The 27985-nt window shown below is 32.8% G+C and overlaps 5 protein-coding genes across 6 annotated transcripts in view; 3 read left to right on the plus strand and 2 right to left on the minus strand.

Moving 5' to 3' along the window:
• The window catches only part of Mim (missing-in-metastasis), a 201281-nt gene that overhangs the window by 52456 nt on the left and 120840 nt on the right, over positions 1-27985 (minus strand). The window lies entirely within an intron of this gene.
• LOC113397777 (phenoloxidase-activating enzyme-like) overlaps positions 1-27985 on the plus strand; it is a 67989-nt gene that overhangs the window by 21609 nt on the left and 18395 nt on the right. The window lies entirely within an intron of this gene.
• Positions 1633-2736, minus strand: LOC135193969 (uncharacterized). Its single transcript, XM_064218640.1, has 4 exons — positions 2548-2736; positions 2354-2463; positions 2030-2264; positions 1633-1708 (listed from the first exon to the last, which is right to left on the minus strand). The coding sequence occupies exons 1-4, from the start codon at positions 2596-2598 to the stop codon at positions 1691-1693; spliced, it is 414 nt and encodes a 137-aa protein (XP_064074710.1). The 5' UTR covers positions 2599-2736; the 3' UTR covers positions 1633-1690.
• On the plus strand, positions 6661-14781 carry LOC113397776 (phenoloxidase-activating enzyme-like). Its single transcript, XM_026636229.2, has 8 exons — positions 6661-6765; positions 10272-10417; positions 11475-11668; positions 12106-12299; positions 12908-13058; positions 13451-13659; positions 13746-13903; positions 14283-14781. Exons 1-8 carry the CDS (start codon positions 6702-6704, stop codon positions 14535-14537), a joined length of 1371 nt encoding a protein of 456 aa, XP_026492014.2. The 5' UTR covers positions 6661-6701; the 3' UTR covers positions 14538-14781.
• LOC135193287 (phenoloxidase-activating enzyme-like) lies at positions 18079-27165 on the plus strand. Its single transcript, XM_026636234.2, has 8 exons — positions 18079-18220; positions 22279-22439; positions 23255-23412; positions 23652-23800; positions 24231-24399; positions 24931-25136; positions 25982-26133; positions 26849-27165. The coding sequence occupies exons 1-8, from the start codon at positions 18154-18156 to the stop codon at positions 27107-27109; spliced, it is 1323 nt and encodes a 440-aa protein (XP_026492019.2). The 5' UTR covers positions 18079-18153; the 3' UTR covers positions 27110-27165.

A 27985-nucleotide genomic window follows, 5' to 3' on the forward strand; every position in this document is an offset into this window, starting at 1 on the left:
AAATACAAGTCGTTTGCGCATTACGAAGCTGGGCTCGACATGAAGTAAGTAGATTAAAATCTTAAATTGAATGTATCACATTAGTATCAGTATCATTGTGTACTAAATTATGCCTAAGTTTCATACTAATATACGCTATTGTTTTTTTTATAGATCCAGGATGACACGGCCGATTTACATGGACTCTCACAACCTTTTATAAGTCAAACGTGTAAAAAAGTTGCAGACGCCATTGCTCAAATATCACATAGATTTATAAAAATGCCTGCTACATTAACAGAACAAGAGGAAGCAATGCAAAAATTTCGTTGAATAGCTAACTTCCCTACAGTAATTGGTGCAATTGACTGTACTCATGTTCGAATTAAAAAGTTAAATGTAGATGGTGGTCATCTATATATTAACCGCAAAGGATTTCCATCCCTCAATATCCAGGTATTGATATTACTATACATCAATACAATATTAAAATTGTGATCATTTATTCAGGCAGGCAGTTATTAACTTATATGATTTTTCTTTGAATGTATTTATGAAATATATTGATGCTTATTGATAGTAACAGACACTACAATTTTTAACTATTGTTTCAGGTCGCCTGTGATGCAGAATGTAAAATCATGGACATTGTTACCAGGTGGCGTGGGAGTGTTCATGACTCTAGAATATTTAGAGAAAGTCGTTTGAAGCAGCGATTTGAGGCTGGTGCATTCTCAGGCATATTGTTAGGAGACAGTGGCTATGCTTGTACACCATATTTGTTTACTCCTGTACTGAACCCTACAACACCTCAAGAGGAACGATACAACACTGCTCACATTAGAACAAGAAATGTAGTAGAAAGATGTTTTGGTCTATGGAAGCAGAGATTCCGGTGCTTATTAAGAGGGCAATATTGCAATATAGAAACTGCCAGAAAAACTATTGTGGCATGTGCTGTACTGCATAATATTGCTCTTGATATGAAGGAAGATGTGTTCAATACTGAGCCGAACAGCCATCAATTTAACTTACAAACTTCTGAACCGTTAGTTCAACCAATTGAAAATAATGTACGTGGAAATATAAGGAGACGGCAATTCATAGAAAGACATTTTTAATTTAAATTATTTATTTATATATATCTTTAATTATTAAAAATTTCCTCATTTTGTTATAAAATTCTCTTTTTTAATTTATTTTTATATAAATAGCACTTTTAACTGCTCAGCAGAACCTGAAAATCAATATTACCTTTAATCATAAATATAATGACAAAATGATATATTATAAATGATTTTTTTTGTTTAAAATTCACTTACAATTAATAATTACTGATAATTAATGGACTTCTTATTATTTTCTAGTAACTCAATTTGAAGTTCTAATTTTTTAATTTTTAATTTATATGTTTCAATTTTATATTGATGCTCCAATTCTAACATCTCCAACTGCCTCTGTTTAAATGCACTGTTGGTTCGCAATATTTCTTCTGCCATTTTATTTTTTCTGTAAATTTTTTAACATTTTTACATAAATATCAAGGTAAATAGTTTAAATACAAACATATTGTTAACAAATGTTTATTTAAATAAAGAAATAAAACAAAATTCTATAAAGCAAGTAATATGAATATATTCTTATGTTACTTACTTGTTTTTTGGATCACTATTTGTACATAAAACTCTTTTTTTTGTAGTAGTTTCCACATTTACATTATTTGAAGTACCTAAAAGAATTATAATTATTTATAGTTAATAAAATGAAAATTAAATCCTTTAAATTCATCTCATGTATATGTAAGTATTACAATGGTACAAATAGTACAAAATTATATATTTTATATTTACCCTGGCCCTTTTCAGCTTGTACCTCATTATTTTCTTTAAGATCTAATGGTGGTACAGCTGTACTTGGCCCCGCTTCTATTTCAATGTTTTTGTGGCCCAAAACATTCAACTCGGCCTACAAGTAATGATGATTAAATATAAATTTTATTAATAAATAGTGTTTTATTTTTTTAATATAAAAAATACATTATTATTATTACCACAGGTCTCATAGCATCACTATCAAAATTATTATATTCGACAATAAAATCGCCTGGAACAATATTTATTGTGGCTAGATCTTCCTGTGAAGGCGACTTGGGCTTATTCCCACCCCCCGTCTTTCCTAAATCTTGCCAATGAGTGGACAAGTTGGCTTTAGCTGTGAGCTTCATCCTCTTCCACGCTAACTTGACATCACCGTCTGACCTACACTTTCCCGTCAATTCATTTAATCTGAAAATATTTAATCAATGTTGATCATTTTTGTTGAGAAAGTAACGCATAATAAGGATAGGTACGGTAGGTTTTAAAAATGTAAACACCTCTTTGTTATATCTTTCCACTCTTGAGTTTTTTTATTGTTGGAGGAAGCTTTTGTACACCGATTTTCTATAATGTGGTGTGACTGCCCAATCATCTCACGTAGTATATCCTATAAATTTTATATTAGAATTAGGTACATAATTTATTTAAAGACTGATTTCAAGTTTGAAGTAATTTATGTTTAAGTACTTACTTTTTCTTCAGTACTCCAATTCTCAGAACGTTTCCTTTTTTCCTGACTCATCACGAAATGACTTTAAAATAGTGTACGAGTGCAAGACGAAATTAGCAAAATTCAACCCTTGTTGCTCCGGTTTCAAATTACGCGCGAAACTTCTTACGAACGAAACTTGCGTTTCGTTACACGTATATTATAAGTTAAGATACATTAAATAATGTGCTAAAACATAAAACTACAAGCGACGTAATAAATTATATATACATCTATACAAAATAACAGTTTCAATTACTTTCATCACTTGTAAACGTAATTTAATCATTAGCAAAACATTGAATCGTTTTATTTTCTAAGCATACGGAACGTTATTATAGAATGATATCAAAATGAACGAACGATATATGAATTAATCTGTGGTGGATATTTAAAGAATGGTTCAAATGGCAGTACTAAGAAATCTATGGTTTTACTAAGTTTTGTAATACGAATGAATTTAGACCATGGTTTTTCAGATAAACCTGGACTAGATAGTCCAGGTTTAAACCAAGGTTTATTTAGTTTTTTGTAATAAGACGGATAATGCATATACTGATGACAATAATTGACACTTTATTTTTCGCATTGTCAAATAGCCTATTGGTTTATCACGGTTTATCACTTTTTTGCAGATGAGAACTAGTGAGTACTGCAACGTAAAATTTCGCTTATCGCATAAAAACAATATATATAAAATTTCCCGCTTTGTTGACATTAAATTAAATTTTGCAAGTTTTTATAGCAAACAGTTTATTATTTATTTTTACGTTATTATTCGCTACGAGTCGGTTGTAATTCGTATATCGAATCAAAACAAATCAAAGTATTTTATTCAATATAGTAGCATTATACTCACGTATTGATTGTCAAATTAAACACTACCACCGGTTCGGATAAGTAAATACCCTGACCGGACCGGCGTAAGAAACTCGGCGAGTCTTTTTTTTCGTCAATTTTATTATTTAAAAATATTCAATATGTAAAGAAATAGCCGGGAGGCGATCGTTACATTCCCGAGGTGTATCAACCATAAACTCACTAATTGTATTGTACCTTTCGCACAGAACCGTTCTTAATTTTTTTTTTAATTTGGCAACAACAATTTGAACGCTTTCTATAATTTTGTTGTATCGTAAATCCTTTGATTACTATATTAATTTAAACACAAAACATATCAGTTCTGGATTATCTGGTCGAAGATTTATAGGTATTAAGAGCGACGCATTAGAGCAGAAATACTATTAGTTTTATTGTGTTCCGGTTTGAAGGATAAATAAGCCACAGGTAAAAGGGCCAAAATCCGCAACAGCGCGATTTCGGAGGGAATTTCTATCTAATTTTCCACAACTACTCTGTGGAACCAACTTCCTGAACCGATACGACTTGGGAATCTTCAAGAAAAGAGCGTGCACATTTTTCAAAGGCCGGGAACGCACCTACAAGCCCCTGGTGTCGCAAATGTGCGTGAGTGGTGGTAGTCACTTTCCATCAGGTGAGCACGCCTACCACGTATTCCATAAAAAAGGGACGTACCGTCTTAGTTTCCAAGGTTCGATTGGCAATGTAAATATCTATGGGCGGTGGTGACTACCATCATGTCATACGCACGTCACCATCATCATGGCCCATACGCATGTCCGCCTACCTATTTAAACAATCCAAGGCAGTTTCTTTAGAACATAAGTATATGTCATATACGACATTAAAATTCCAACTCCAGTACAAACATGCCAGGTGTTTTATGACAAGTACATCAATGAAAATTGCGCAATGTTATATAGCGTTTCGTTACAACCATTATTAACATAAACATATACAATACAAATAAATAGCCTACAATAGAAATGCAATGACTACTATTTTTTTTATAAGTTGATATAATCTATACTATGAAAATTCACTAGCGTAATCGATATAGTTATTATAAAACTTTACGCAACGATAGTTGTGCAATGGAAAAACTGTAGTAATGCGTCATGAAAATCTTTCATTTAAATTAAATCATAGACATCTTTTTATGTTTCGTTACACTATTACTCTGAGTGACGTGGCCGGGGAAGTGACGTCACCGGACCGACGACGTGGCAGGAGAAAATATATGACACGCGGGCAGCGAGGCGGCCATCTTCAGTTGACATAAGAGATAAAATTGAATAGTCAGTTGCATGTTTTATGAGTTCCTTAATGTTTTTGTCATTTTCTAGAATATATAACTTTGTTAACTAATGAGTACTTGTGTATATTTTTTCAATATTTTGGCGAATGGTAGATTATAATATCCCGCTATCTGTCTGTCCCTGTGTATGCTTAAATCTTATAAACTACAAAACGGATTTTGATGCGGTTTCTTTTAATAGATTAAGTGATTCAAGAGGAAGGTTTTTATGTATAATAAATGCATAATATAGTAAAGAAACACTTTATTTTTTAGCGGTTTAGATAGAGAATTTATGTAGAGGTTTCTAATATGATGTCGTAAACAAACACTTTTTGTACGCTTACATCGTAAACGCTCGCTGAACCCTACGAAATAGATCAAAATAATGTACTACAGTATTGTACACCTTAAAAAAGTCTACTAAAAATTCCGGGATGGCATATGTCTATCTCTTAAAGATAATCCACAATAAATATTTTTTATCCTTTACTTTTTACGAGAAAATAATAGCTTATTTACTAATGATTTTAAGGAATACAGCATTAATCCTTATCTATGTAATTAAGTACCTTTAATACATTGTGCATTTAATAAAGATCAATATTGCCCTTTACAGCATGTAATTTAAATTAATATTTTCGAAGATATTACAGATTTAAAGACGGAAATGGCGGTTTGTATTATCTAATGACAAAAAATATGTGAACGTTGTATATAAAGACATTCCGTAGTTATTTAGTATTAGCTTGCGCCCGTGCGAAGCCGGGGCGGGTCGCTAGTATTTTATTATCTTAAAATAATAATTAGTGTATATTATTTATATATATATGTATTAGGTATGCATTAGTTTGTAAATATTATACGTTTTTATTTTGCCCAACAAACTACCTAAATCACCTATTTCAATCTATCTCCCACTGTCTGAAAGAGATAGCTATTAGCCATAAGATCGCCCCCTTTAAACCGTAACTATTTACGAATCCTAAGCATCTATAGACAAGAATGTATAATGAAATAGAATGATAAGCTGCTAAATCAAACAGCTGCTCTTTATATTCAAAGAAAAGAAGGGACGATCAATCACTTATAGAATTTTACTAGACTTATTTATTTTGCCAATTTATTTTTAATACATAAAAGGAAAATTATTCTACACAACATCATAATAAACAGCTTTTAAAGAGTTTTTTTATTAATTATAAACCGGTGGTAGATTTACGTTTACAATGTTTGATACAATACAATTCTGTAAAATGACGATTCAAAAGCTTACTTAAATGTAATATATTTTCATTTGGATTTCTCTTGATGTAATCCAGTACTCCTTAGTGGTTACCTATTGTACCCTCTTCACGAGTGGCCCCCAACGTATCTTCGCTATTATCAGTATTAAACATAGAAGTTATTCGTATGACGCGAATTTGCAACCAATGCATGGTATATCGGGTATTTTCCTCGTGACACGTTTGATGAAGACGACACTCTATGCCGTACCCTAAATCCTGGAAAGATTATTTATCTACCTTCTTAGGTCTTAGGCTGGGTCTTGGGGATCGCGATACCACCTGAATCATTTCAACGCGTCTCGTATCACCAATCAATCCCCTTCATTCTGAGAAATGAAAACATTTTCAAAGGAAACAACCTCATAAATCAAGCCAAGTCTCCGGTATGACATCCGAAACTTTGTTTACTTATCTTTCAATACAAACGTTTTCCGTGCGAAGCCGGGTCACGTAGCTAGACTTACAAAACGTCATTTCGTATATGTCATACACTATTAGTCCCATAAATTAGCATATCGATATTATTCTAACGTGTCTAAGCTTGAATCATTGCGCGTACATATATATATATACATATAAAAACAACATACCTATACCATAAAGCTTTGAACATATTACTTTATATATTTATTATTTAGTAATAAGTCAGTACGCTCAAAACGGTCACGTCGATCGGACGTGTTGTAAGAATGAAACGAATTTTTAAAATCGTTACGTTTGTGACTTTAACATGTATCGTCTTTGGACAAGAAGGTATGTTTTTAACTTTCAATTTATCCGGTTTGTGATGTGTTACCGGTTCTCGCATACAATATCATTTAGAAAACGACTTTTGTACCTCATAAAATGCGATCTTCGCGTCATGATTTTCTTGCATTCGTGCATACGCGAATGCGTTCCACTTTGCGAAACTCCTTCCGTTAATCTCCATAACATCTTAAACAGTGATCATATTTATTGAGTATTACATATAATTCGGTGTTAATATCAAGATAACCGTCTAGATCTACTTCGATATTTTCAAGGGAATCCAGTTTATTACGTTTCATATCGCGATGGACCTCTCTATAAATAACATGTTTTCTGTAGACGTAAACATTAAATACCATTGAAGTATTTTCAAAAGAGATATGATAGATACTTACAGACTTATATCAAAATGTTTTATATAAATATTTATATAAGTCTAAAAGTGTTTTTTTGCACGCTTTGCTCTTGACGCAGTAAGTAAATGACTAGCCTCTCCGCGTGGTTTTATCCGCCTTTACGTCACTGCTCATCAACACCACGATTCCGATAAAAAAATTAGTTAGCTAGTTCCAACGTCAGAGATGGTTGCTGAAGTAGTATTTCTACTGTTTTAATAGTAGGACTAATACGAGCACTAGAAGAATAACCAATTTTTTTAAATGTGACTATGGCTTCAAAATTGAGATCCTTAATTATAAAAACTATTTACGAAAACGATACGTACCATATAATTTACACCACTCGACATATAGTACAAACTTTGATTGACTGAATAATTATTATTACTTTTGTTAACGAATCGATCAAAATTAACATTTTCGTAATTTAATAAATTACAATGAATTAATAATTATAATTGAGATACGTTGATACAATGACTCGAAATTTGACAAATATGTTTTAAATACATTTACGTTTCCCAAAGGAGGAAAATCGTTTAGGAGAACGTGAGCGAACAAGGAAATGAAATGACAATCACAAAGACCAATTATTAAATTAAATGATAGTCATACACTAATTCTAATTTTCAAAATCAACTTACGTTTGATTACATTAAGATTTAATAGACAAACATAGAATCCAACGAACGAAAACTTACATTAAACACAAACACAACACAAATAATTCATATAATACATTACATTTACAAATATTTTTTATGATATAGAAGATAGAGATACATTGGCCCTGTTAGAAATATTAACCATTACTTAGATCGCCAATGCACTACAAACCTTGCAAACTAGGATGTTATGTCCCTTGTGACCGTAGTTAAAGATCACTCACCCTTCAAATTGGAACGCAACATTACTAAGAATAACTGTTTGGTAGAATATTTGATGAGTGTACCCAGACGGGCTCGCGCAAGGCCTTACCATCAACTGATATTATTCATCTAAAGATCTGGACGTTTAATACGTTCACTAACAAAAACTGTCATAGAGACTATTATTAAAGGCAGTATAAGTATTACGTATAACGGAATAGTTGTATTCGTATAATTTCAATATACATTCAAACCCTACGTCTGTAGTATTATAAAAAGTTAAATGTTCCTTGTTTGTATGTAGGGGGTAATGATTTTACTCTGCTATAAAGCTAATAATTCCCGAGTGCTATATTTATACCAAAAAAAATAATTCTTTGTTAATGAATTGCATCCTTGTAAAGCCGGGGCATCCCTAGTCTATACAAGAAAAAGGTAATGTTTGCGAAGAGCATTTATTACAAAGTCCGCCTTAATGGGAAGAGATATATGAATGCTTTAAATAGATAATCTGTTGAACTTAAAACATGTAAAAAGTGCACGATGATATGTATATTAAAAAAAATTACTAAAGTATATAAAAAGTTACATAGTCAGCCGCGTTTTCCCAAAAATTAATAAACAATTACAAGTATCTCATACATTTCTTATTAACATTAATATTAACAGCCTGTAAATTACCCACTGCTGGTCTAAGGCCTCCTCTCTCTTTAAGGGGAAGGTTTGGAGCATATTCCACCACGCTGCTCCAATGCGGGTTGGTGGATGGATACACTAGCAGAATTTCGTTGAAATTAGACACATATTGGTTTCCTCACGATGTTTTCCTTCACCGCCCAACAGGAGATGAATTATAAACACAAATTAAGCACATGAAAATTCAGTGGTGCCTGCCTGGGTTTGAACCCACAATCATCGGTTAACATGCACGCGTTCCAACCACTGGGCCATCTATATAAAACTAAATACTTTCGTATATGTAAATTTGTATTCAAACTTTTTACAATTGAGCGTGAGCGTTTCTGGCACAAGACCATTAACGTAAAACAGATCGCGCGTGTTATCGGTTAATTTTTGTCAAAAAATTAAAAATCCATTCCGAACCTTCACGAGAAATTAAATAGTTGTACAAAAAAACTGAATTACATATTACTCAAACAAAACTATTTTAGTTTAGTCAAATTTATTTTATTTAAACGAAATTTAGGACAAAATATAAATATGTATAAACACCTTTAAAACCTCCGGAACTAATATTCTAATTCTAAAATGTTTTAACTATTTCAAAACTTTAAAACTTCATTATTTCTGAATACTATAGGGAAAAAATATATTTTTTAATAATGCGGTCGCTAGTCCTCTACAAATTCAATAGATTTCGGTTCAGCATTCATTTAGTTCGTAATCTTACGCAACTTATTCGATTGAGGAAAAATATGTCCATCTCCGTGTGCTCAGGACAACCGTTAGGCGTATAATTTATTAGAGCTAAATTTCACATATCTATAAATACACAGGAAAGAGTTCTTAACTTTTTCTCCTGTTTTAATTCATCGATTTATTTTTCGTTGGTCGCCGTTGACGAGCTTCGGTGTTATCAATATAAAAAATTAGATATAGTAAAAATAAGGGATCGAAATATGCTGGTCGCATGTCGACAACTGAACGAAAAATTGTAATTTACAAAACACATACATCACTATATTCCATAATACAAGCCGTTACTGGTAACGATTTACAATAGCAACCCGTAAATTTCCCACTGCTGGGCTAAGGCCTCGTCTCCCTTTGAGAAGGTTTTGGAGCATATTCCACCACGCTGCTCCAATGCGGGTTGGTGGAATACACATGTGGCAGAATTTCGTTGAAATTAGACACATGCAGGTTTCCTCACGATGTTTTCCTTCACCGCCGAGCACGAGATGAATTATGAACACAAATTAAGAACATGAAACTGCAGTGTTTCCTGCTTGGGTTTGAACCCGAAATCATCGGTTAAGATGCGCGCGTTCTAACCACTGGGCCATCTCGGCTCTTGGTAAGGTTCATCTTAACGTTAGATTGACAGGCAGACTATTAGTATAAATTGCATTTGCAACCCTACACTTTCTTGCGATTCATTACATATAGGTATTCGATTCCCTTTTCGCTCAGCTATATGATCCAGATTTATAACAATATCTATACAGAGAATCGTGAGTATTATTATATGTACACCGTGATGACATAACTTTTTTTCCAGATTACTGCATTACGCCGACTGGAATCGACGGCAAGTGCGTACTACTGGCGGACTGCGATAAACTTAGAAATTTAATAAAGGGTACCACTTTGGATCGAGAGATTCTTAAGCAATGGCATTGCGGATTCATTAGAGAGAATCCTATGGTATGTTTAAACACAGCTTTATATAACAATGAAATATATTATGTTTAAAAATTGTATGTAAAGCAAGAAATGCGTGCCCCGGCTTCGCACGAGTGCCAAGCTGATACTAAATATACTACAGAATGTCTTACAACGTTCACACGTTTATCAGTAATTAAATCTGTAATATTTTCAAATATAAACATTTAAATTACATGCTGTAAACGGCCATATTCATCTATATTTAATGCACAATGTATTTAAGATACTTCATTGGATAAGGATTCATGCTGTATTGCTTAAAATCGCTTCGAAAATAATAAATTTTCGTAAAAAGTAAATATAGTATAAAAAGTAAGTAAAGTAAAACAATACTGTAGTCCATTATTTTGATCTATCTCGTAGGGTTCAGCCAGCATTTGCAATGTAAGCGTAAAAAAATTGTTTATTTACGAAATCACTTTAGAAACCTCTAATATAATCAGTGTCTCAATACTATATTGTTCATGTATTATACATATAAACCTTCAAAATCCGTTGTGTAATTTTAAAGATCTAAGCTATATAAATAGGGACAGACAGCGGTAAGCGACTTTCTTTTATACTATGTAATGAAAAGCATACATTAAGAACTAAATTTATTTACAGGACAACTTTGGAGATTTTTAAATATTTGATATTTAGTATAGTCATTGTAAATTATTCTACAGAATATAAAGTAAAAAAGTAAAGTAACAGCCTGTAAATGTTCCCCTATTTAGCTAAGACCTCCTCTCAAATGAGGAGAATGTTTAGAGCTTATTGCGCCACGCCGCTCCAATGCGGCTTGGTGAATACAAATATGGCAGAATTTCATTGAAGTTAGACACACGCAGTTTCCTCACGATGTTTTCCTTGCACGAGTTGAATTAGAAACACAAATTAAGGACATTCAATTTTAGTGGTGTATGCCTTGGTGGGAACCCGCAATCATCGGTTAAGATGCACGCATTCCAACCACTGGTTCATTTCATTTCGGCAAATCAAGAGAATAACACCAAAATATATGATTTATATTAAAAATAATTTAAATCTTTAGGTTTGCTGCCCAGTTAAAACATCTACCACTACCACAACAACAACAGCTGCGACAGTAACAATACCACCTGAAAAAAGATGCGTTACTTTGGAAGGGACATATGGTTCTTGTGTCAGTTTAGACTCTTGCCCAAAAGTTGCCAAAAGATTAAAAGAAGCTTCAGAAGAGGACTTGGAATATGTACAGAGATCCAGGTGAAATACGTATTCATATTTTACACGATTTTATCGACGTCCAAACCTAAATCTAATGACGACATCCTCCAAAAATATCGCGTCGGACAATCGTCGGTGATAAAAAAAGAGGAGGAAGGAAATATTGCGGATTATATTTGACTAGTAAACTACAAAGGCAATTACTATGAAAATATCAGTCTGTGACTAAAATTTTCATTCATTATTCAAGACTAATTTAACTACATATAAACATACATATATAATTGTATTTAACTAACATGACCTTATTTTTAAATGTCGAAAAAGAGTAACTACTGAGTTTCTTGCCGGTTCTTCTCGGTAGACTCGACATTCCGAACCGGTGGTAGTTTCACTTAATATAGTTTGTTAAATGACGATTCAAAAGTACTTGTAAAACCCTCGTTGAATAAAGTATATATTGATTTGATTCACAGGTGTATAGGGTCAGCTATGTACAGCGTGTGTTGTGATACCCCAATCGACGGTAACCACCGGTTAACTACAAAGAAACCAGTAACAGGATTGGACAGATTTTCTATCAACAACATGTGTACACCAAAACCAGGTCTACCAGATCCTAATAAGGATTGTTGTGGGATAGACAGTGCTAGTGGCAATAAAATTATATGTATGTAAATGTTCTTTCATTATTAAGACGAATTTGCGTCAGTCGAGCAAGGCTAGGATAGAAAATAGGTATATAAATTTTAGTATGACAATTCAGGTGCTTATAAAAAAACGTGACTTGAATTGCGCATAATGATCTTTTAATCTTTTCAATCACTAATTGATATTTAGCTCCAATTAATTTATTTGCTTATATGTATATTATAAATGATATTAGAAAAAATATAAGATGAATAAAATTAATCAATAAAGTTAGATATAAACTAAAAAAAAAAGATGCGTCATGGGATACCCGGTTGGAACGAAGTTGCCTTAACTATATATTATGTTCTAAACAACAGAGGCAATGAAATAAATAAACAGCGTTAGAGAATAATTAAATTAAAATACCGTGGGAATTAAAACAGCATTAAACAAAAAAAAAATATATGATATGAAACCGTATACGATAGAAAGAGACAGAGAGAAAAAGAAAGAGAGGAATAAGTCGTAACGCTTTTTCCTTACGTGACGATTTCCACCAGTTCATTCTACTTTAAGCCGCGTTAAAGTCGTTCCAAACGAATGATGAAGCAAATTTATCAAAAAATGTTAACATTATTCCCGCAGATGGTGTACCAACTTCAATAGATCAGTATCCGTGGTTAGCATTGATTGAGTATACTAGAGATTATCTATGTGGAGGAACCCTTATAAGTAGTGAATATGTACTTACGGCAGCTCACTGCCTTATAACAACAGCCAAAAAATCAAGAGGAGCGTAAGTAAAAGTGTAATTACAAACAAAATATAGGTATAGTGAGGATAAGCTATTACCTTTCTATGCTCGTGCAAATCATAAAAGCAGTTTAAAGTTTTATTCAATTGAAATAGGTAAGCAGACTGGTCAAAGAGGCGAATGATGGCAAATGGTCACCACTATAGACAATGACACTGTAAAAATATTAACAATGTAAGATAGATTGCCAACGCGCCACATACCTTAGAAACGAAAATATCACGACCCTAGTGCGTGTAATTAAACCAGCTCACTCAGAATCTCACTTTAAATACTGAGTCATTAAAGAAGGAATTACATTTATTTTATGGAATTAAATACTCTATAATCAAATCTAATTGAATACTCTGAACATTTATAATATTTTTCATCAGGAAATCCGTTCGTCTTGGTGAATACAATACGACAAACAATGGACCAGACTGCGTTGAAGTGGAAGGAGATGGTTTAGATTGTACCACAGGAGCCATTTCAATACCAATAGCGGAGACCATCATTCACCCCCAATACAACACAGATAAGATTGTTATACAGGCAAATGATATTGCATTGATCAAGCTGGAAAAATTGGCTCCTTACGACGGTTAGAAAACGAACAACTTGTTGAGCTATAATGTAAAGATAAAAAATAATAATACAAATGTATTCATTCTATTTAAACTATTTTAGAATTCGTACGACCTATATGCTTGCCAACATTTGACATTACATTGTCAACGCCACAAAGAGATATGCGATACTTCGTTGCTGGATGGGGAGCTGTAGACGAAACTCATACGAGGAGCGACATTAAACTTCATTCGGATTTGATCTTCGTAGATCAGACGGTACTAAATAATTACTTCTTTAAATTACACCCTAAATATGTTTATTTTATTTAAAAAAAAAAACATATCTTTGTACAGTCATAATTGATTAGGTGGCATTTACTTATCCGGTATTCCACTGCCAAGCAGCAAGACAAATAGTTTTACTGTTATCCGGTTGTGAATCAAAGAATATAATTAAACAGATACTAATTTACAATTTAATCTTTGATAATGTTTGGCAGCATTGTCAGATTAAAATAAATCCGCTACATGTACTTCTTATATTGCCAATGCCGGTGGGCAAAGGTGACCAAAGGTGACCAATTAATTACCTGGTGAGTTAAATCAGGTGTATTTGTCCGTATAATTTCTTAATTTAAATAAATACCGTTTACAGAGTTGTCGAGAACTATACAGCCGTAAAGGAGTTTCGCTGGTGTGGAATAAGCAGATGTGCGCAGGAGGCGAATTGAATAAGGACTCGTGCAAAGGAGATTCCGGCGGACCCCTGATGTATCAAGACGAAAAGAAATTCGAGCTCACTGGCGTCATTAGTTTTGGTATATTGCAGTGCGGCAACCAGGGCAAGCCTAGCATCTATACAAAGGTGTACGATTACATACCATGGATCAAAAGTGTAGTCGAACCCTAAGTCAATTAGTATACAAAGGCATTTTACAATGCACTTTACTCTTCTAATACTTGATGGTCAAATCAAGTTTTATCTGGCTTCATCTCTTTACCAATAATTAAATAAAAATAGTCAAAACTATGAAGATATTGAATACATGGTTTTTGTCTGAACAATTTGACAGATTTACGTCTAAAGTCCGTCTACAATCATACGTCTACGTCATAGAGTTCTAGCAAAATAACTTTATACTGCCCAAAAATGTTGTTTTTGTCGATTACTAAGTATATTTAAAGCAAATCTATGAAAAGCCTATAAACAAACGAATGCAATATGTGGATCAGTCTCTAAAAAATATTTCGCCTGACTTTGTCGTCTACTGAATTATTTTTATTACAAATACTATATAACTTATTGTTTCTCAAATGGCAAAAGTTATTTCGAAGTAAAAGCAAGGAAGTAATGACCAAACAATGACAAACATGACATATATCACAAAGTATAATACATAATAAGGGAATTTGGGACAATTCAAATAATACCTCAGGAGAATGAGAACAAATTATACTTGTGACAGGCAACGTTACCTTACTTAGTTAAATATTTTTGTTTAGTTTATCACTGAGTCCAAATATAGTTGGCATTTCTAGGTTATAACAAATATAATATAAGGGGTACTATTTTATATTTTAGTAATATTTGTGAATGCATTAACTAAAATGCTTCTTTGAAAGCCTTTCCTCAAGATATTTACAGTATTTTTTCTATGTAAGTATTCATTTATCTGATTATCAAAAATTTAGGCTGATTTTTGGTATTACACCAGTTTTTAATTAACGAAATTCTTTATTATATCGAATCACTACGATATTACTAGTTTTTGCGCGGGCTTCGCTCGCGTTTTAGGGATTGGTCATCGGGTATATAAAATATGCCTATGTCATCCCTTGGGGTTCAAGCTTGGTTCGTGAGTGGTTGAGCCGTGAAAGAGTAACAGACAGACAGAGTTACTTTCGCGTTTATAACATTAATATAGATTTAAAGAGTACGTCCGAGATTATTTTCAGCACATGCTCAAAACATTGAACCAGTTTTAGCAGGATTACAAATAGAATACTAATTGTTAATAAAGTCAACGCAACCTATACACACGCTTTAATGTATTTACTATTTTTGTCTAAAAATTATGGAATATCAACACGAACTTAACAAGAGAACCATTCTTCGGAACAAGAATGGCAGCAGATTCACGAACAAGTAAATGTAAAACACCAAGTAATCACTGTCGACTAATCGGAGCTGGATGTTTGTCAAATGTACAAAATGTATTTTTTTTTTAAATACTATGTTTCATACGATCTCGACTGTTTATATTATATACTAACTATTTTTAGCCGAAATAAATTATATTTATTAAAAAAATATTTTATTTTAGAACCAATAATAGGGTTCCTCTATATTAATACTATACATATCGAGATTTAATAAAAAACTAACGGATAAGGAAAAAACCGGATAATTATTTTACTACAATTTTACGCAATATCATTTTAAGGATCAGTGACACTGTGTTACAATATGATCAAACAATGTACAATTTCGATACTGGAAATTCGAAATAATAAAAAGTTTTTGGTGGTCCTTTGGATTACTCTTCTTTAACAAGACAACGGTGCAACGGATAGACGTAATGTTATGCCTAGATATAGACCAAAGGAGGCATAGCTGCTATTGTTAATCCTTATATCCCAGTAAAATGCATTGAAGCTAATCCTAAAATGAGACTTGCCATAAAACTTACCTTAAGTATTATTAATTATACAGTAAGATATGGCGAACTGAAACGCTTACAAAATGAGCGAAAAAAACAGCTCACAATGTGTTATGACTCTGATGAATCGATCACTTAGCGTAACGTGACTATGGTGCCATTTTTCGCTAAATAACCGTTTTATTTCTTCAATTCAATGATATAAATTTATAAACAATTCTCACAAAGTTTCAAGATCTCGTTGATCATCCAACCGTCGAGACTAATTAAGAATTATAATAACTCAGACACGGGTTTCTTATTGTTAAGATAACAAGGTATATTTTTTCGAGAATATCACATAATTATGTTGATGAGATAATTGTTGTAGAGAAAAATAAAATTATATGGCTGTTTAATCATCACAACGAGTTAATACTTTGATAATTTATTTTATCATCAGTCATCAGGGAGGATACTATATTCATAGAATCCTTCCTGATGACTTCAGACACGGCAGCCGTCCTCAATATATACGGAATAGCCATTTGCTCAGGAAATTTTAGTATAACAGTGTGTTCAGCCCAGTTCAAAACACAGAAGCACAGTCATTTTTTATGTTATCGGTGGCAATCGAGCAGGTGACTCACCCGATAGAAAGTGATTACCACAGCCCATGGACATCTGCGACACCGGGGCTTGCAACGGCATTGCCGACCTTTAAGGAATACACTCTTTCTTGAAGGTTCCCAAGTTGTATCGGTTCGGAAAAATCTCCGGCGAAAACTGGTTCCACAGAGTGATTCAAAATGTCTTAAAAATCGCGCTATTGTGGATTTTCGGACATCTAGTAGAGTCCGAAAATCAGTAAGAGTTAATTCCCACCATTTCATGCCAAAAAATCAGACACGTCAGGGGAGAGATTAGGTGCACGACCAACGTCAACAACCATACGTTTAAATGTTGAACGAATCGTTTCATCGGTTCATCGGGACGGAATGAGGTGGAATATTTTTGGATACATCATTTGTTATAATATACCTAAGAATTATAACAATTTTCAGTATTTTGGTCTGGTAAATAAATGTTAGGTTACTTAATAGCGTCAAAATCAAAGTATTCTTTATTAATGTAGGTTCAAAAGCACTTTTTAATCATCATGTTACAAAGTAGAATTAAATATAAAGCTACCACCGGTTCGGTAAGTAGATTATATAGAGAATTATATGAAATTAAATTCCTATATTATATTATAATTTCACAATGTATATATATGTAATGACTAAAATAGTACCTAACACGGAGTTAGCACAAGTAAAACTGTCTGGCAATTTAACTTTATATCTAAAGTTATATACATAAAATATAAATATATTACTAATAATTATAATATAGACTCGGAAGTTATAACAGCAACTTGGCATAAGTTAATTAGCTTAAACTACGTTTAGCTTACATTTTAAAAATGACTACCGCTGTAAAATCCCACATTTATCATTTCAATTATTAATAATTATTACGCCTGTAAATGAATCACAACCAACGGACGGATAGTTTCTAGAAAAAACCGCGCAAATGAGAATCAGAGAAGTCACTTGAAATGAAATATATATTTCTTCTTCTTAAAAGTAATTTACTTTAGACTACTTGAACAAATGTTTCTCGTGTAAAGAAGAAACATCAAAACACGGGGACAGTCAGATATGCATTGCATAAGATATACGCCCAAGCTAGCAGGTAAAACAAAACAAAATATAAGTTACTCGATTAAGGCGAACAAAGCAACGTATCCGAATCTCGTCAAGGCAGGAACCAGTGGCCAGTACATATTGAACGTTCGCGAAGTCGAGCCGCGTCGTTCGTTCGGTCATGACGTTATAGTTTTATATGAAGATGACGCCTCTATCGATAGTTTTGGCTATAGTTGTTTTATATGTGTGCCGCGTACAAGGACGTAAGTTGAAATCCTGTTTGAAGTTGATGTTACGTTTCGGATCGACATCCTTTATATGTTTATTATGCGTTGCAAGACTGACACTAAGACTTGACACATGCCATAATATATACATATATATAAGGCAAATGACATGTCCGATTGACTTTCAACGCGCATTTTAAAAGACAGAGTATTGACATTTGAAAGAATAATTCGTGAAGAAGCGAGAACCGAACCGCACTAAGTAAGGTGTTGTAACATACAAAATCAGTATTTACTCATATTTCACTTTATTTAGTGAGGTAAGTTAAATTTAACACACCAGCATATTAAATTAAACTAAAAGCATCATCTTAATCCAATCGACATATTTGAACTATCACATTTTCTATGAATAATTAAAAACATTTTAAAACGACTGACTGATATACAGAGCTCAGCTTAAACTGGTGGATCTAATAGGAATTCATATGGTACGGAGGTGAGCACTCAGGAAGGCTTTTTCAAAATTCATCTCCTATGAGAGTTAAATGGGTAATGAACGTTTGAATGGAAATTCGTCATTACTAATTTTAGAAATATGGAAATCAATGTTTAGACTTATAATAATGACATAGGTGTCAAAGATTATTAAAGATTCATCACCCAAGAGAAACTTAGAATGAAAACTTGTAAGGAAGTTCATAATTTAATTTAATTAAACATTAAAATTTTTGAAAATTCACTACTCAAGAGGGTAAAATGGGGACGTAAGTAAGACTCGAAATTTGTCCCTTTCAATGTTTCCAATGTGGAAATCGATATTAGTCTTGCTTTTATGAATAAAATTTTGTTCTTAAAGTCCTTTTTTATGAAATGGTTTCTTGATGGAATCTTTAGGATCTTTAGGATAGGGAAATTTAGGATGAAAGATTGTACGGAATATGGTTCCTCAATTTTTAATTTAGAGACATTGAAATCGGTGTACTAATAGTTGTATTTATGAGTAAAAGACCAAACTTACAGTGTTTCTACTTTCTGTTATCTTGATAAGTAGGTATTCAGCTAGTGATCAATCAATACGGTTATATAAGTTGTTGATATCAGACAAACGTGGCGCACGTCTAATGTTCCTTATACATATAAATATTAATGTAAATCATAAATTTAAATTAAGTTCACAATAATGAAATTTCGAATCAATGTTTTATTTAGTTACAAGATCGCACGGACATTTTTCGATATAGCAGGAAAATATCGTTCATCTAAAGGATAATTTTGAGTAACTGGTTTCCGAGTTCGATATAACACACTGTATTACTGCATTCGGAACTAAATGCAATGGAGACGATAAACGCTCTCAGATCAGCAGTAACACTTGTAACATGCTGGTGTAAAACTTCGTTCTGGCTAAAGTTTTCCAGAAAAAATAAGATAAATTCTAACGTAAATTTATTACCAAAACTTAAGTGATCTATAAAGTCCTATCGCTATAATTGCCGATGTGATAAAATTCGTTGAAAAAGCCCTAATAGGGCGCTTTAAAACTTTTTACAAGTTTTCAACAAAAAGTCAATGAACTATACAGATCGCACACAATAATTTGTGCAAGCCTGTTTGGCTAAATACCACTGACTCATCAGATATTCTACCGCCAAACAGTACTCAGTATTATTGTGTTCCAGTTATAAGGGTGAATGAGCCAGTGTAACTACAGGCACAAGAAACATAACATCTTAGTTTTCAAGGTGCGCATTGGCAATGTAGGGTGTATTTCTCACAGCGCCATTGTCTTTAGGAGGTGGTAGCCACTTACCATCAGGTCCACTTACCGTCCACCTACCTATATCATATTAAGAATATAATTCGGAGGATTGCTTTATTTGGTAAGATAATTTTAGCCAAAATGTCAGGATCTCCTACTGATCTTTTATACATATAAATAAGGATTTTGTCTTTAATAGTCACGGAATATTTGACGAATTATAAATTTGTGACATCAGGGTAGACTAGAAAGAAATTGGAAAGGAGTCCAAGGGGGGATTTTTAGATTTATATTGCATTATATTGTATATAGGTATACTTTATATTTTTAGATGTATATAATATCTTCAGGCAAATTCACATACCCCCCCCCCCCATAGACGGAGAAACCTATAGTATTAAACAAATATTAATTATAAATCTTTGAGTTTAATTTATTTTAATTACTTTCCTCAAGGTACCAAACAACTATTTGTTTTCTCCGTATCCTTCCGTGCCACATTTTCTACCACCACCATAAACAATAACCAATTAGCGTAAATAAGATACACGTGGAACATCTTTACTGTCAATATCTCACGAGCTCGAGTATTTGCATGCAATTATAATTTTTTACAATTTTCAACATCTTTGGACGCTACCCACTGAAAAGTGATTCATTATTTATAAAAATCCCCGATGACTTTTAAATAAATCCTAATTTATCATCAAGGGCTCCTGCAGTGAAGGTTGATGTGCGACCACATACATAAAAAAATAGATTAATTTACCTTTGTGAGTGACTATTTTAAACTATATAAATTAAGACAGCGTTAAGCAAACCTACTTGATACTTTACAATAATTCAGTAAGCTCTTTATTTATCTATCAAACTTTATTACAAACTAGCTGTGCCCGCGACTTCATGCGCATTGTTTGAATTTAAGTTATTTGGATATTGTAGCGTGATTTTATATTTATTCTATACATAATTCTAAAATAAAAGTAGCCTAAGTTACTCCTTATTACATCCACTATCTGCCAGTGAAAGTCCCGTCGATATCTGTTCAGCCGTTCCAGAGATTAGCCGGAACAAACAGACAGACAAAAATTGTAAAAATGTTATTTTGGTATATGTACCGTGTATACATACATATGCATTTAGTAAAAATGGGTTATTTTAATATTACAAACAGACACTCCAATTTTATTATATGTATAGATATTCAAGCTAAGAAGGGCATAGGACGACACTTGATAGTTTTCGCGGTTATTTACTAACGATTATTTTTTTCTGTTCATCCTTGCTGACAATCTTTATCTTCTGCTTCTATTATTTATATTTATATACTTTTTCTCGGTCGAAAGTTAAAGATAGATAGTTCGATAAACAGACATATATTGGTCGATGTCACATATATTATGATGTATACTAATATTATAAAGAGGTTAAATTTGCAAATACAAATTAAGCACATACATTTAGTGGTGCTTGCACCGAGTTTGAATTCAGAATCATCGGTTAAGATTTACATCTTGTAACCATAAACTGGGCCATTGCGGCTTAAGTAAATTATTTACTAATTTATTAAAACGAACCACATAAAGCTAATTCCTAACAAAACTGCAATAAATAAAATCGAGACTTAAATGATTCAACTTTCATTTCAACACAATAAATTATCGGCAGTGAGAAAAACCCAAACTTCAAAAACAAATCAAGTAAAAATATTGATACAAGTTTTGGCATTTTTTAAATAATGTCGTGTTCAACGAACGACATGACCGCAGAAAAATTAATATTTTCAAATTATTTACTGGCCTGGTCCATAGGCAATGGTGACCACAGAACGGATAGCCCAGCAGCGAGGTACTTTTTATAAATATAAAAAAAAAACCTAGAGAATGTTAATAACTCATCAAATAATTCCGTACAGTACGTTTTTATAAACAATATTTTTCGTCTATGTCGGTATGCTACGTCGTATGTATGTACGTATTTTCGTTTATTTTAATGCAAAAGCTAAATGAATGTATACTAAATATAAGCAATATTAAATATAAGTCATGAATTATTTATCAAAAACATTCCCAACACACACAAACTGAGAAGCGAAATAAAATTAAATATATCAAAAGTCGAACGGTGGAATAAAATTGTTGGATAAATCTAGCGCGATACAGTGGAAATGTGGTAACACAAACTCAAACATACATATAAGGAAACTATGTAAACATTTGTAACTAGGAAATATCAATCTGCAGGAAATACTTTACTTTAATACAACACACACAACACAATTGTACAAATATACTGATATTAAAATAGCAACTTAAAATTTCTAAAATTACAGAGTCGCAATGTGTCTCGCCGACTGGGGTTAAAGGGCAGTGCATATCAATATTCGAATGCCCAGCGCTGCTGGCGTTATTAAACAAAAGAGACAAGGAAAAGGAGGACGTGAAACTTTTAAAAGATTCTCACTGCGGGTTCATTAAACAACATATACCAAAGGTAACAAACACTCAGAAACTATTTAACTTGGCAGCTGATTTTGGAATGATACAATTAAAATTTTACTTCAAATTCAAATTTAAATTGACAGACCTAGTTGGTCTTATTTATTAAGGGGTCACGTATTCTTTAAGGCAGTAACAACATATTGCATGCAAGTACATAAGGATGCTTCAGCCTCAGCGATGATCCTTCAAGCTAAAGAAGTCTTACCGAGCCAGACTAACAAGACTCAAATTCGAGTCATTAACCCGTAGGACGATGGTTGATCACGTAAAGATCTGTGAACATATTTGAACAGGTCCACCTCGTCAGTTTAAAGCAACTTATCATAACACTATTAGTTTAGATATAGTATCAATTCGCATAACTAAAATCATTAAAGACAAATCTAAAGTAATAGCGACTAAGACGTTTCTAACGCAATTCGTACTTCTCATCTCAATGTATTTAAGGTACTTAATAGGATAAAAAATAATGCTGTATTGTTTAAAATTGCTTCGAAAATAAGCCATTATTTATCGTAAAAAGTAAAGGATAAAATATGGTTGTTGTGGGCTATCCTTAAGAGATAGACATATACCATCGCGGACTTTTTTGAAGACCTTTTTAATGTGTACCAACAATACTTCAAAAACTTCTAAAATTATCAGTGTTTCTTTATTAACTTTATATATTATACATATAAAACTTCCTCTTGAATCAATCTATCCGCATCAAAATCCGTTGTGTAATTTTAAAGATCTAAGCATATACAGGGACAGACAGCGGTAAGCGACTTTGTTTTATACTAATGTAATGATTAATTATTTCAGGTATGCTGTGAAATAATTGTGGATACGACAGATCGTAGATGCTTTACACCAGATGCGAACATTGGAACGTGTATCAGTTTATACTCGTGCCCGCCGTTGAGGAACTTATTAAGACCACCAATCTCAAAAGAAGATTTGGCTTTCGTACAAAACTCTAAGTAATGTAATAATTCCTAGACTCTTTGCTTATATTACACATACGAACATTTTAAACAAAACACTCATTTCTACTCAGCCAATTCAGACGTTGCATTTGCAAATAATGAAAATAAGAGGTAATTAATTGTAAATATGACTTTTCTTTTTTGTTAGTTTTTATTTACGACACCTAAACAATAGCTTATTTTAAAGGCTTAATTTTTTTAAGCGACGATAATTTTTAAATATTATTTCATAGGTGTGAAGGTCCGGACCAGTACAGCGTATGTTGTGGATCTCAAATCAAAACAACGATAAAACGATCTGAATGCGGGCCCTCGATAGCTCCTCCCGACCCACGTACGGAATGTTGTGGACTCGAGACATACACCGACAACCGAATTCTAGGTAAACTTAATACATATTTACTGGTCACTTGAACACTACTGAAAAAACAATGAGGAGCTGTTTCGATAGATTCTACCCAGATACCATCCGAAAATCAAATTTCGGCAAATCGACTTTTTTCCTATTACAGGCAAAAATAAAAGTTTATTCTCTGCATAAATTTGAACAAGTTTCAAGGCAAGTTTTAAATAATTTTAGGCTTTGAACATTAAGCAACTCCTTTAGATTTTAGTAACGCTGAATGTATGAAAATCACTAGCCGTTGATGTTGGCAGTCCAGACACGATTGCTAGTGTTCACGGCAAAAAGATGGTTCTGGTTTACCTTACTGTTCTAAATTTCCAATGATAAAGACCTCTTAAATATAAATAGGTCTGATAATTCTTTCTACATTATTATACTTTCATATTTAGTAATTTGTTATCTCCAGGTGGTAATGCAACAGCAATAGACCAACATCCCTGGTTGACGATCCTGGAATACCGCGGCGTTAAAGATAATAAGATCAAATTGCTTTGCGGAGGAGCTCTGATTAGTAGCCAATATGTTTTGACGGCTGGTCATTGTGTTGTCGGACCAGTGTTGCGAATTGGTGAACTGTAAGTATTATAGCAATTTATATATTTTCCATTTAATTTAATCGACACTAGTTCCATCACTGTACGACCCAATCTATGTGACGATCATGAGTTGACATCGACGTGTTTTTAGAATGCATTTATTTTTTAAATTGTTGAAAGTATATATTTTTATCTTTAATAAATAGGAGTTCTAATTTATGCCATAAAATTGGAAACATTTCTGAGCAAGCTGCTGAAAATTAGACAGTTAGCCGTTAAGGGAAACAAATGGCGAATACCCATCGCTGTCCAAACATCTTACATTCTAGAACTTTTTCTCAATATGAATTTGTCTATAATTTCATTAAAAATCCATCGAAACGTCACAATTAGCTAAGATTGCAAATCTAAAAACCCACCTTCCGTTTTATTTTTAATTCATCTTCCAGGGCTTGGCAAAAACAACCACAATAAATAAGGATTTCTTTAGAAAATTTTGAGATCACTACAACACTAATACGGATACTTAAGAGAACTCGTCATTTATATTATATCTGTAGTTTTTTTTAGAATAAACGTTCGTCTCGGTGAATACGACACTTCATCCGAAGGACAAGACTGTATACAACCTAATTACAGTGACGTAGATTGTACCGATTCACCAGTCATACTGCCTATTGAAAAAGTCATACCGCACAGAGATTACAATCCTGGATCACAGCTTAAAAGAAATGATATAGCTTTACTTAGATTAAAAAGTGAAGCTCCATATACTGGTAAGCACGCTTTACTAGCACAGCGTTTAATATAATAATCTAATAAACAATAAATATATATATATATAATGTCGCACTATAAAATAATTAAAACACAGAGCCAATTTTAGTATCTTGGTGAGCGCGTGTGTACAGCTAAGCTTGACAATGACCAAACATCATAGTACTACTTTACTGTCGTGCGTGTACTTAGTGGCCAACTGCTGGCTACTTTTTTTTCGACACTTTCTCACTATAGACAAAATCTTGACAGTACCCGTCTCGACAGAGAAACATTGAAAATAATAATAAATTTGGAAATTTTAGTAGAAATTCTACTAAAATGTCAGAACTACTAGTTATTATTTGCATTCATATAGGATCATTCTTGAGTTAGGATATTTACTATTATGCGACGGCTCACGTGGAAGTAAGTCGAACGCGGATAAAAAGACGCGGATCTGCTAACAGTACAACATCTTATCATCTGACATCATATCTAAAAATCTTTATATTGTAATTGTTAGTTAAAATTAATCCAGATACTTATTATATCCAACTTCAATCTAAATGACCATTGGTCGGTACGTGCTAATTGCACACAACGCGATGGGCGTGGCATGAAGCCAATTGTTTAATTTGGCATGACAATAATAAAAAAAAATAAAGAAGGCACTCGTCGTTTTGACACAGTAACTAGTTTTCTGAATTGTTAAGAAGCACTTAGAGTTTAAATCGTCACTATCGTCCCCTACGGATTTACGAATGCAGGAAATAATCATTTTTTTTAATAGGAAATTGATTAATATGCTCGCATATCATTTAAGCTCTGCTCTACTCATATATATTGTACTAATGTTATGTAGACTTCATCCGGCCTATATGTCTACCATACGAAGACATCACGCAGACAACAGGCACGCAATTTCTCGAAGTCGCTGGATGGGGTGCGGTCAGCGAAATCAAGAGTTACAGCAATGTGAAACTCCACGTATTTTTACCTTACAAACCTTTAAAGGTAAATTGAGTTAATACTAAAACAAACCAAATGATGCAATGGTCTTATCCCAAAAACGTAAATGTTCCACAGCTGGGCAAAAGCCTCCTCTCCTTTTCAGAAAAATATTTGGAGCTCACTCCACAACGCTGCCTTAAAGCGGTTTGATAGATTTCTATACAATATTTTCACTCGACACATACAGGTTCGACTCACGATGTTTTCTTTCACCACCACTAAAAATAATAAACACATTTATTTCGCAGACATTGATACCACAGTTTTAACCCACGAAGACATACATGTCTATTAAATAAAGTCAAAAATTCAAAGAATTCCTTATGTCTTACACCCAAAATTCACCAATTTTAAAACGGAAGCTTCCTTAGAATATTCAAGATTCTGCCAGAACAGTCAGTCAGAACTTTGCCTTAAATATATCTGTCACTGTTATACTATTACTACACTATGTCACTTTTATAAAATTGTATAAAAAGTATCAAACATGAACTTGAAATTTATAAAGGGAGAAATAATAACTTCATTTTAAAAAAACATATTCATAATTATCTATTGATATATTCTATTGTATGCAAATATTTATAATGAGATATGATATTTCAAATAGATATTATATATATAGATTGAAAATTTTTATATGTAAGTAAGTAGCAGAATTATTGAAACAACGCATTAATAATAGTTTTTTTTTTTTTTATAAATCATCTATCAACAGGAATGTCAGCAAGCTTATGAAGTTCAAGGTCGCAAATTGAAGTTATGGCACAAGCAAATATGTGCCGGTGGGGATAAGGGTAAAGATTCTTGTAAAGGGGACTCGGGAGGACCCCTTATGACTCACAACAACAGGAGGATATACCAGATCGTTGGAGTTGTGAGTTTCGGCCCCACACCCTGTGGCACGGAGAATGTTCCCGGGGTCTATACCAAAGTTTACGACTACCTACCCTGGATACGGAGTGAAATGAAACCTTGAATAATAGAATAGTACCTTTAATTAAAATAAGTCATTAAATTTTTCTATGTTTATAATTGAAGTGTTTTTTGTGTCACATATCCACTTTACTGCAAAACTAAAACGTGAAAGAACTTCGAAAAGTTCATTAGTTTCCTATGTTGTCGCGGGTGTTTCTGGTACCGTCGTTACTTCTGATTTTCCATAACACAAGTGCTTTAGTTACTTACATTGGGATCATACAGTGATGTTGTCCAATATTTATAATTATTTTATGTTTACACACGATCGATATATAGGTACGATCTACGTATATTTACAACTAGCTGTCTGAAGGATATAAAAGCGTGATATAAACTCGATAGCAAGTTTGTTGATTAACTCGAAGGATTGAATAATTGAATAATGATTGAATAATTTTACATACGTAACAATTAATAACCAGAAAGTAGTCACTACTAATTTTTTCGTGGTTTACAACCTGTGCCAAGCTTAGATTTAATTTATTCTTGTAAAACGACGATTCGAGAGGTCTTCTCTAAGGCTACTTCCAATAAAGTAAATTCGAATTTAGTTTTAGTCAAAGCAATCAAACAAATATTTATTATACATTTTATGTATGTACGGAAATATAGTAATTATTTTGTTAGAAAATGTTACAAGGAACAAACACAAACGTATTACTCCTGTTAGTCGACTGCATAGAGTCAATAACTCTTTTGTGAGGCAATGTATACGGTTTTACAAAAGGATCCCAGAATGTGTTCAAAATACAAGCGTTGCCAAATAAAAAATAAAAAATATACTGAGAAAGAACGCTTGTGTGCAAAAGGTTATTAAAGAATTAATGAGTTCATGGTTTTATAACACACCTTGGGAATAAAACGATTATCTCTT

This window comes from Vanessa tameamea, chromosome 23 (genome assembly GCF_037043105.1).
Source record: "Vanessa tameamea isolate UH-Manoa-2023 chromosome 23, ilVanTame1 primary haplotype, whole genome shotgun sequence".
Taxonomy (NCBI): domain Eukaryota; kingdom Metazoa; phylum Arthropoda; class Insecta; order Lepidoptera; family Nymphalidae; genus Vanessa; species Vanessa tameamea.

Excerpts from the sequence above, each read along its gene's own strand:
- LOC135193969 (XM_064218640.1), bottom strand. The coding sequence starts at position 2,598 with ATGAGTCAGGAAAAAAGGAAACGTTCTGAGAATTGGAGTACTGAAGAA. Across the intron at positions 2,464-2,547 it reads ATTGGAGTACTGAAGAAAAA|GATATACTACGTGAGATGAT; the intron begins GTAAGTACTTAA and ends TAAAATTTATAG. Across the intron at positions 2,265-2,353 it reads TGGAAAGATATAACAAAGAG|ATTAAATGAATTGACGGGAA; the intron begins GTGTTTACATTT and ends AAATATTTTCAG.
- LOC113397776 (XM_026636229.2), top strand. The coding sequence starts at position 6,702 with ATGAAACGAATTTTTAAAATCGTTACGTTTGTGACTTTAACATGTATC. Across the intron at positions 11,669-12,105 it reads GAATATGTACAGAGATCCAG|GTGTATAGGGTCAGCTATGT; the intron begins GTGAAATACGTA and ends TTTGATTCACAG. Across the intron at positions 13,059-13,450 it reads GCCAAAAAATCAAGAGGAGC|GAAATCCGTTCGTCTTGGTG; the intron begins GTAAGTAAAAGT and ends ATTTTTCATCAG.
- LOC135193287 (XM_026636234.2), top strand. The coding sequence starts at position 18,154 with ATGAAGATGACGCCTCTATCGATAGTTTTGGCTATAGTTGTTTTATAT. Across the intron at positions 25,137-25,981 it reads AAGTGAAGCTCCATATACTG|ACTTCATCCGGCCTATATGT; the intron begins GTAAGCACGCTT and ends AATGTTATGTAG. Across the intron at positions 26,134-26,848 it reads TACCTTACAAACCTTTAAAG|GAATGTCAGCAAGCTTATGA; the intron begins GTAAATTGAGTT and ends ATCTATCAACAG.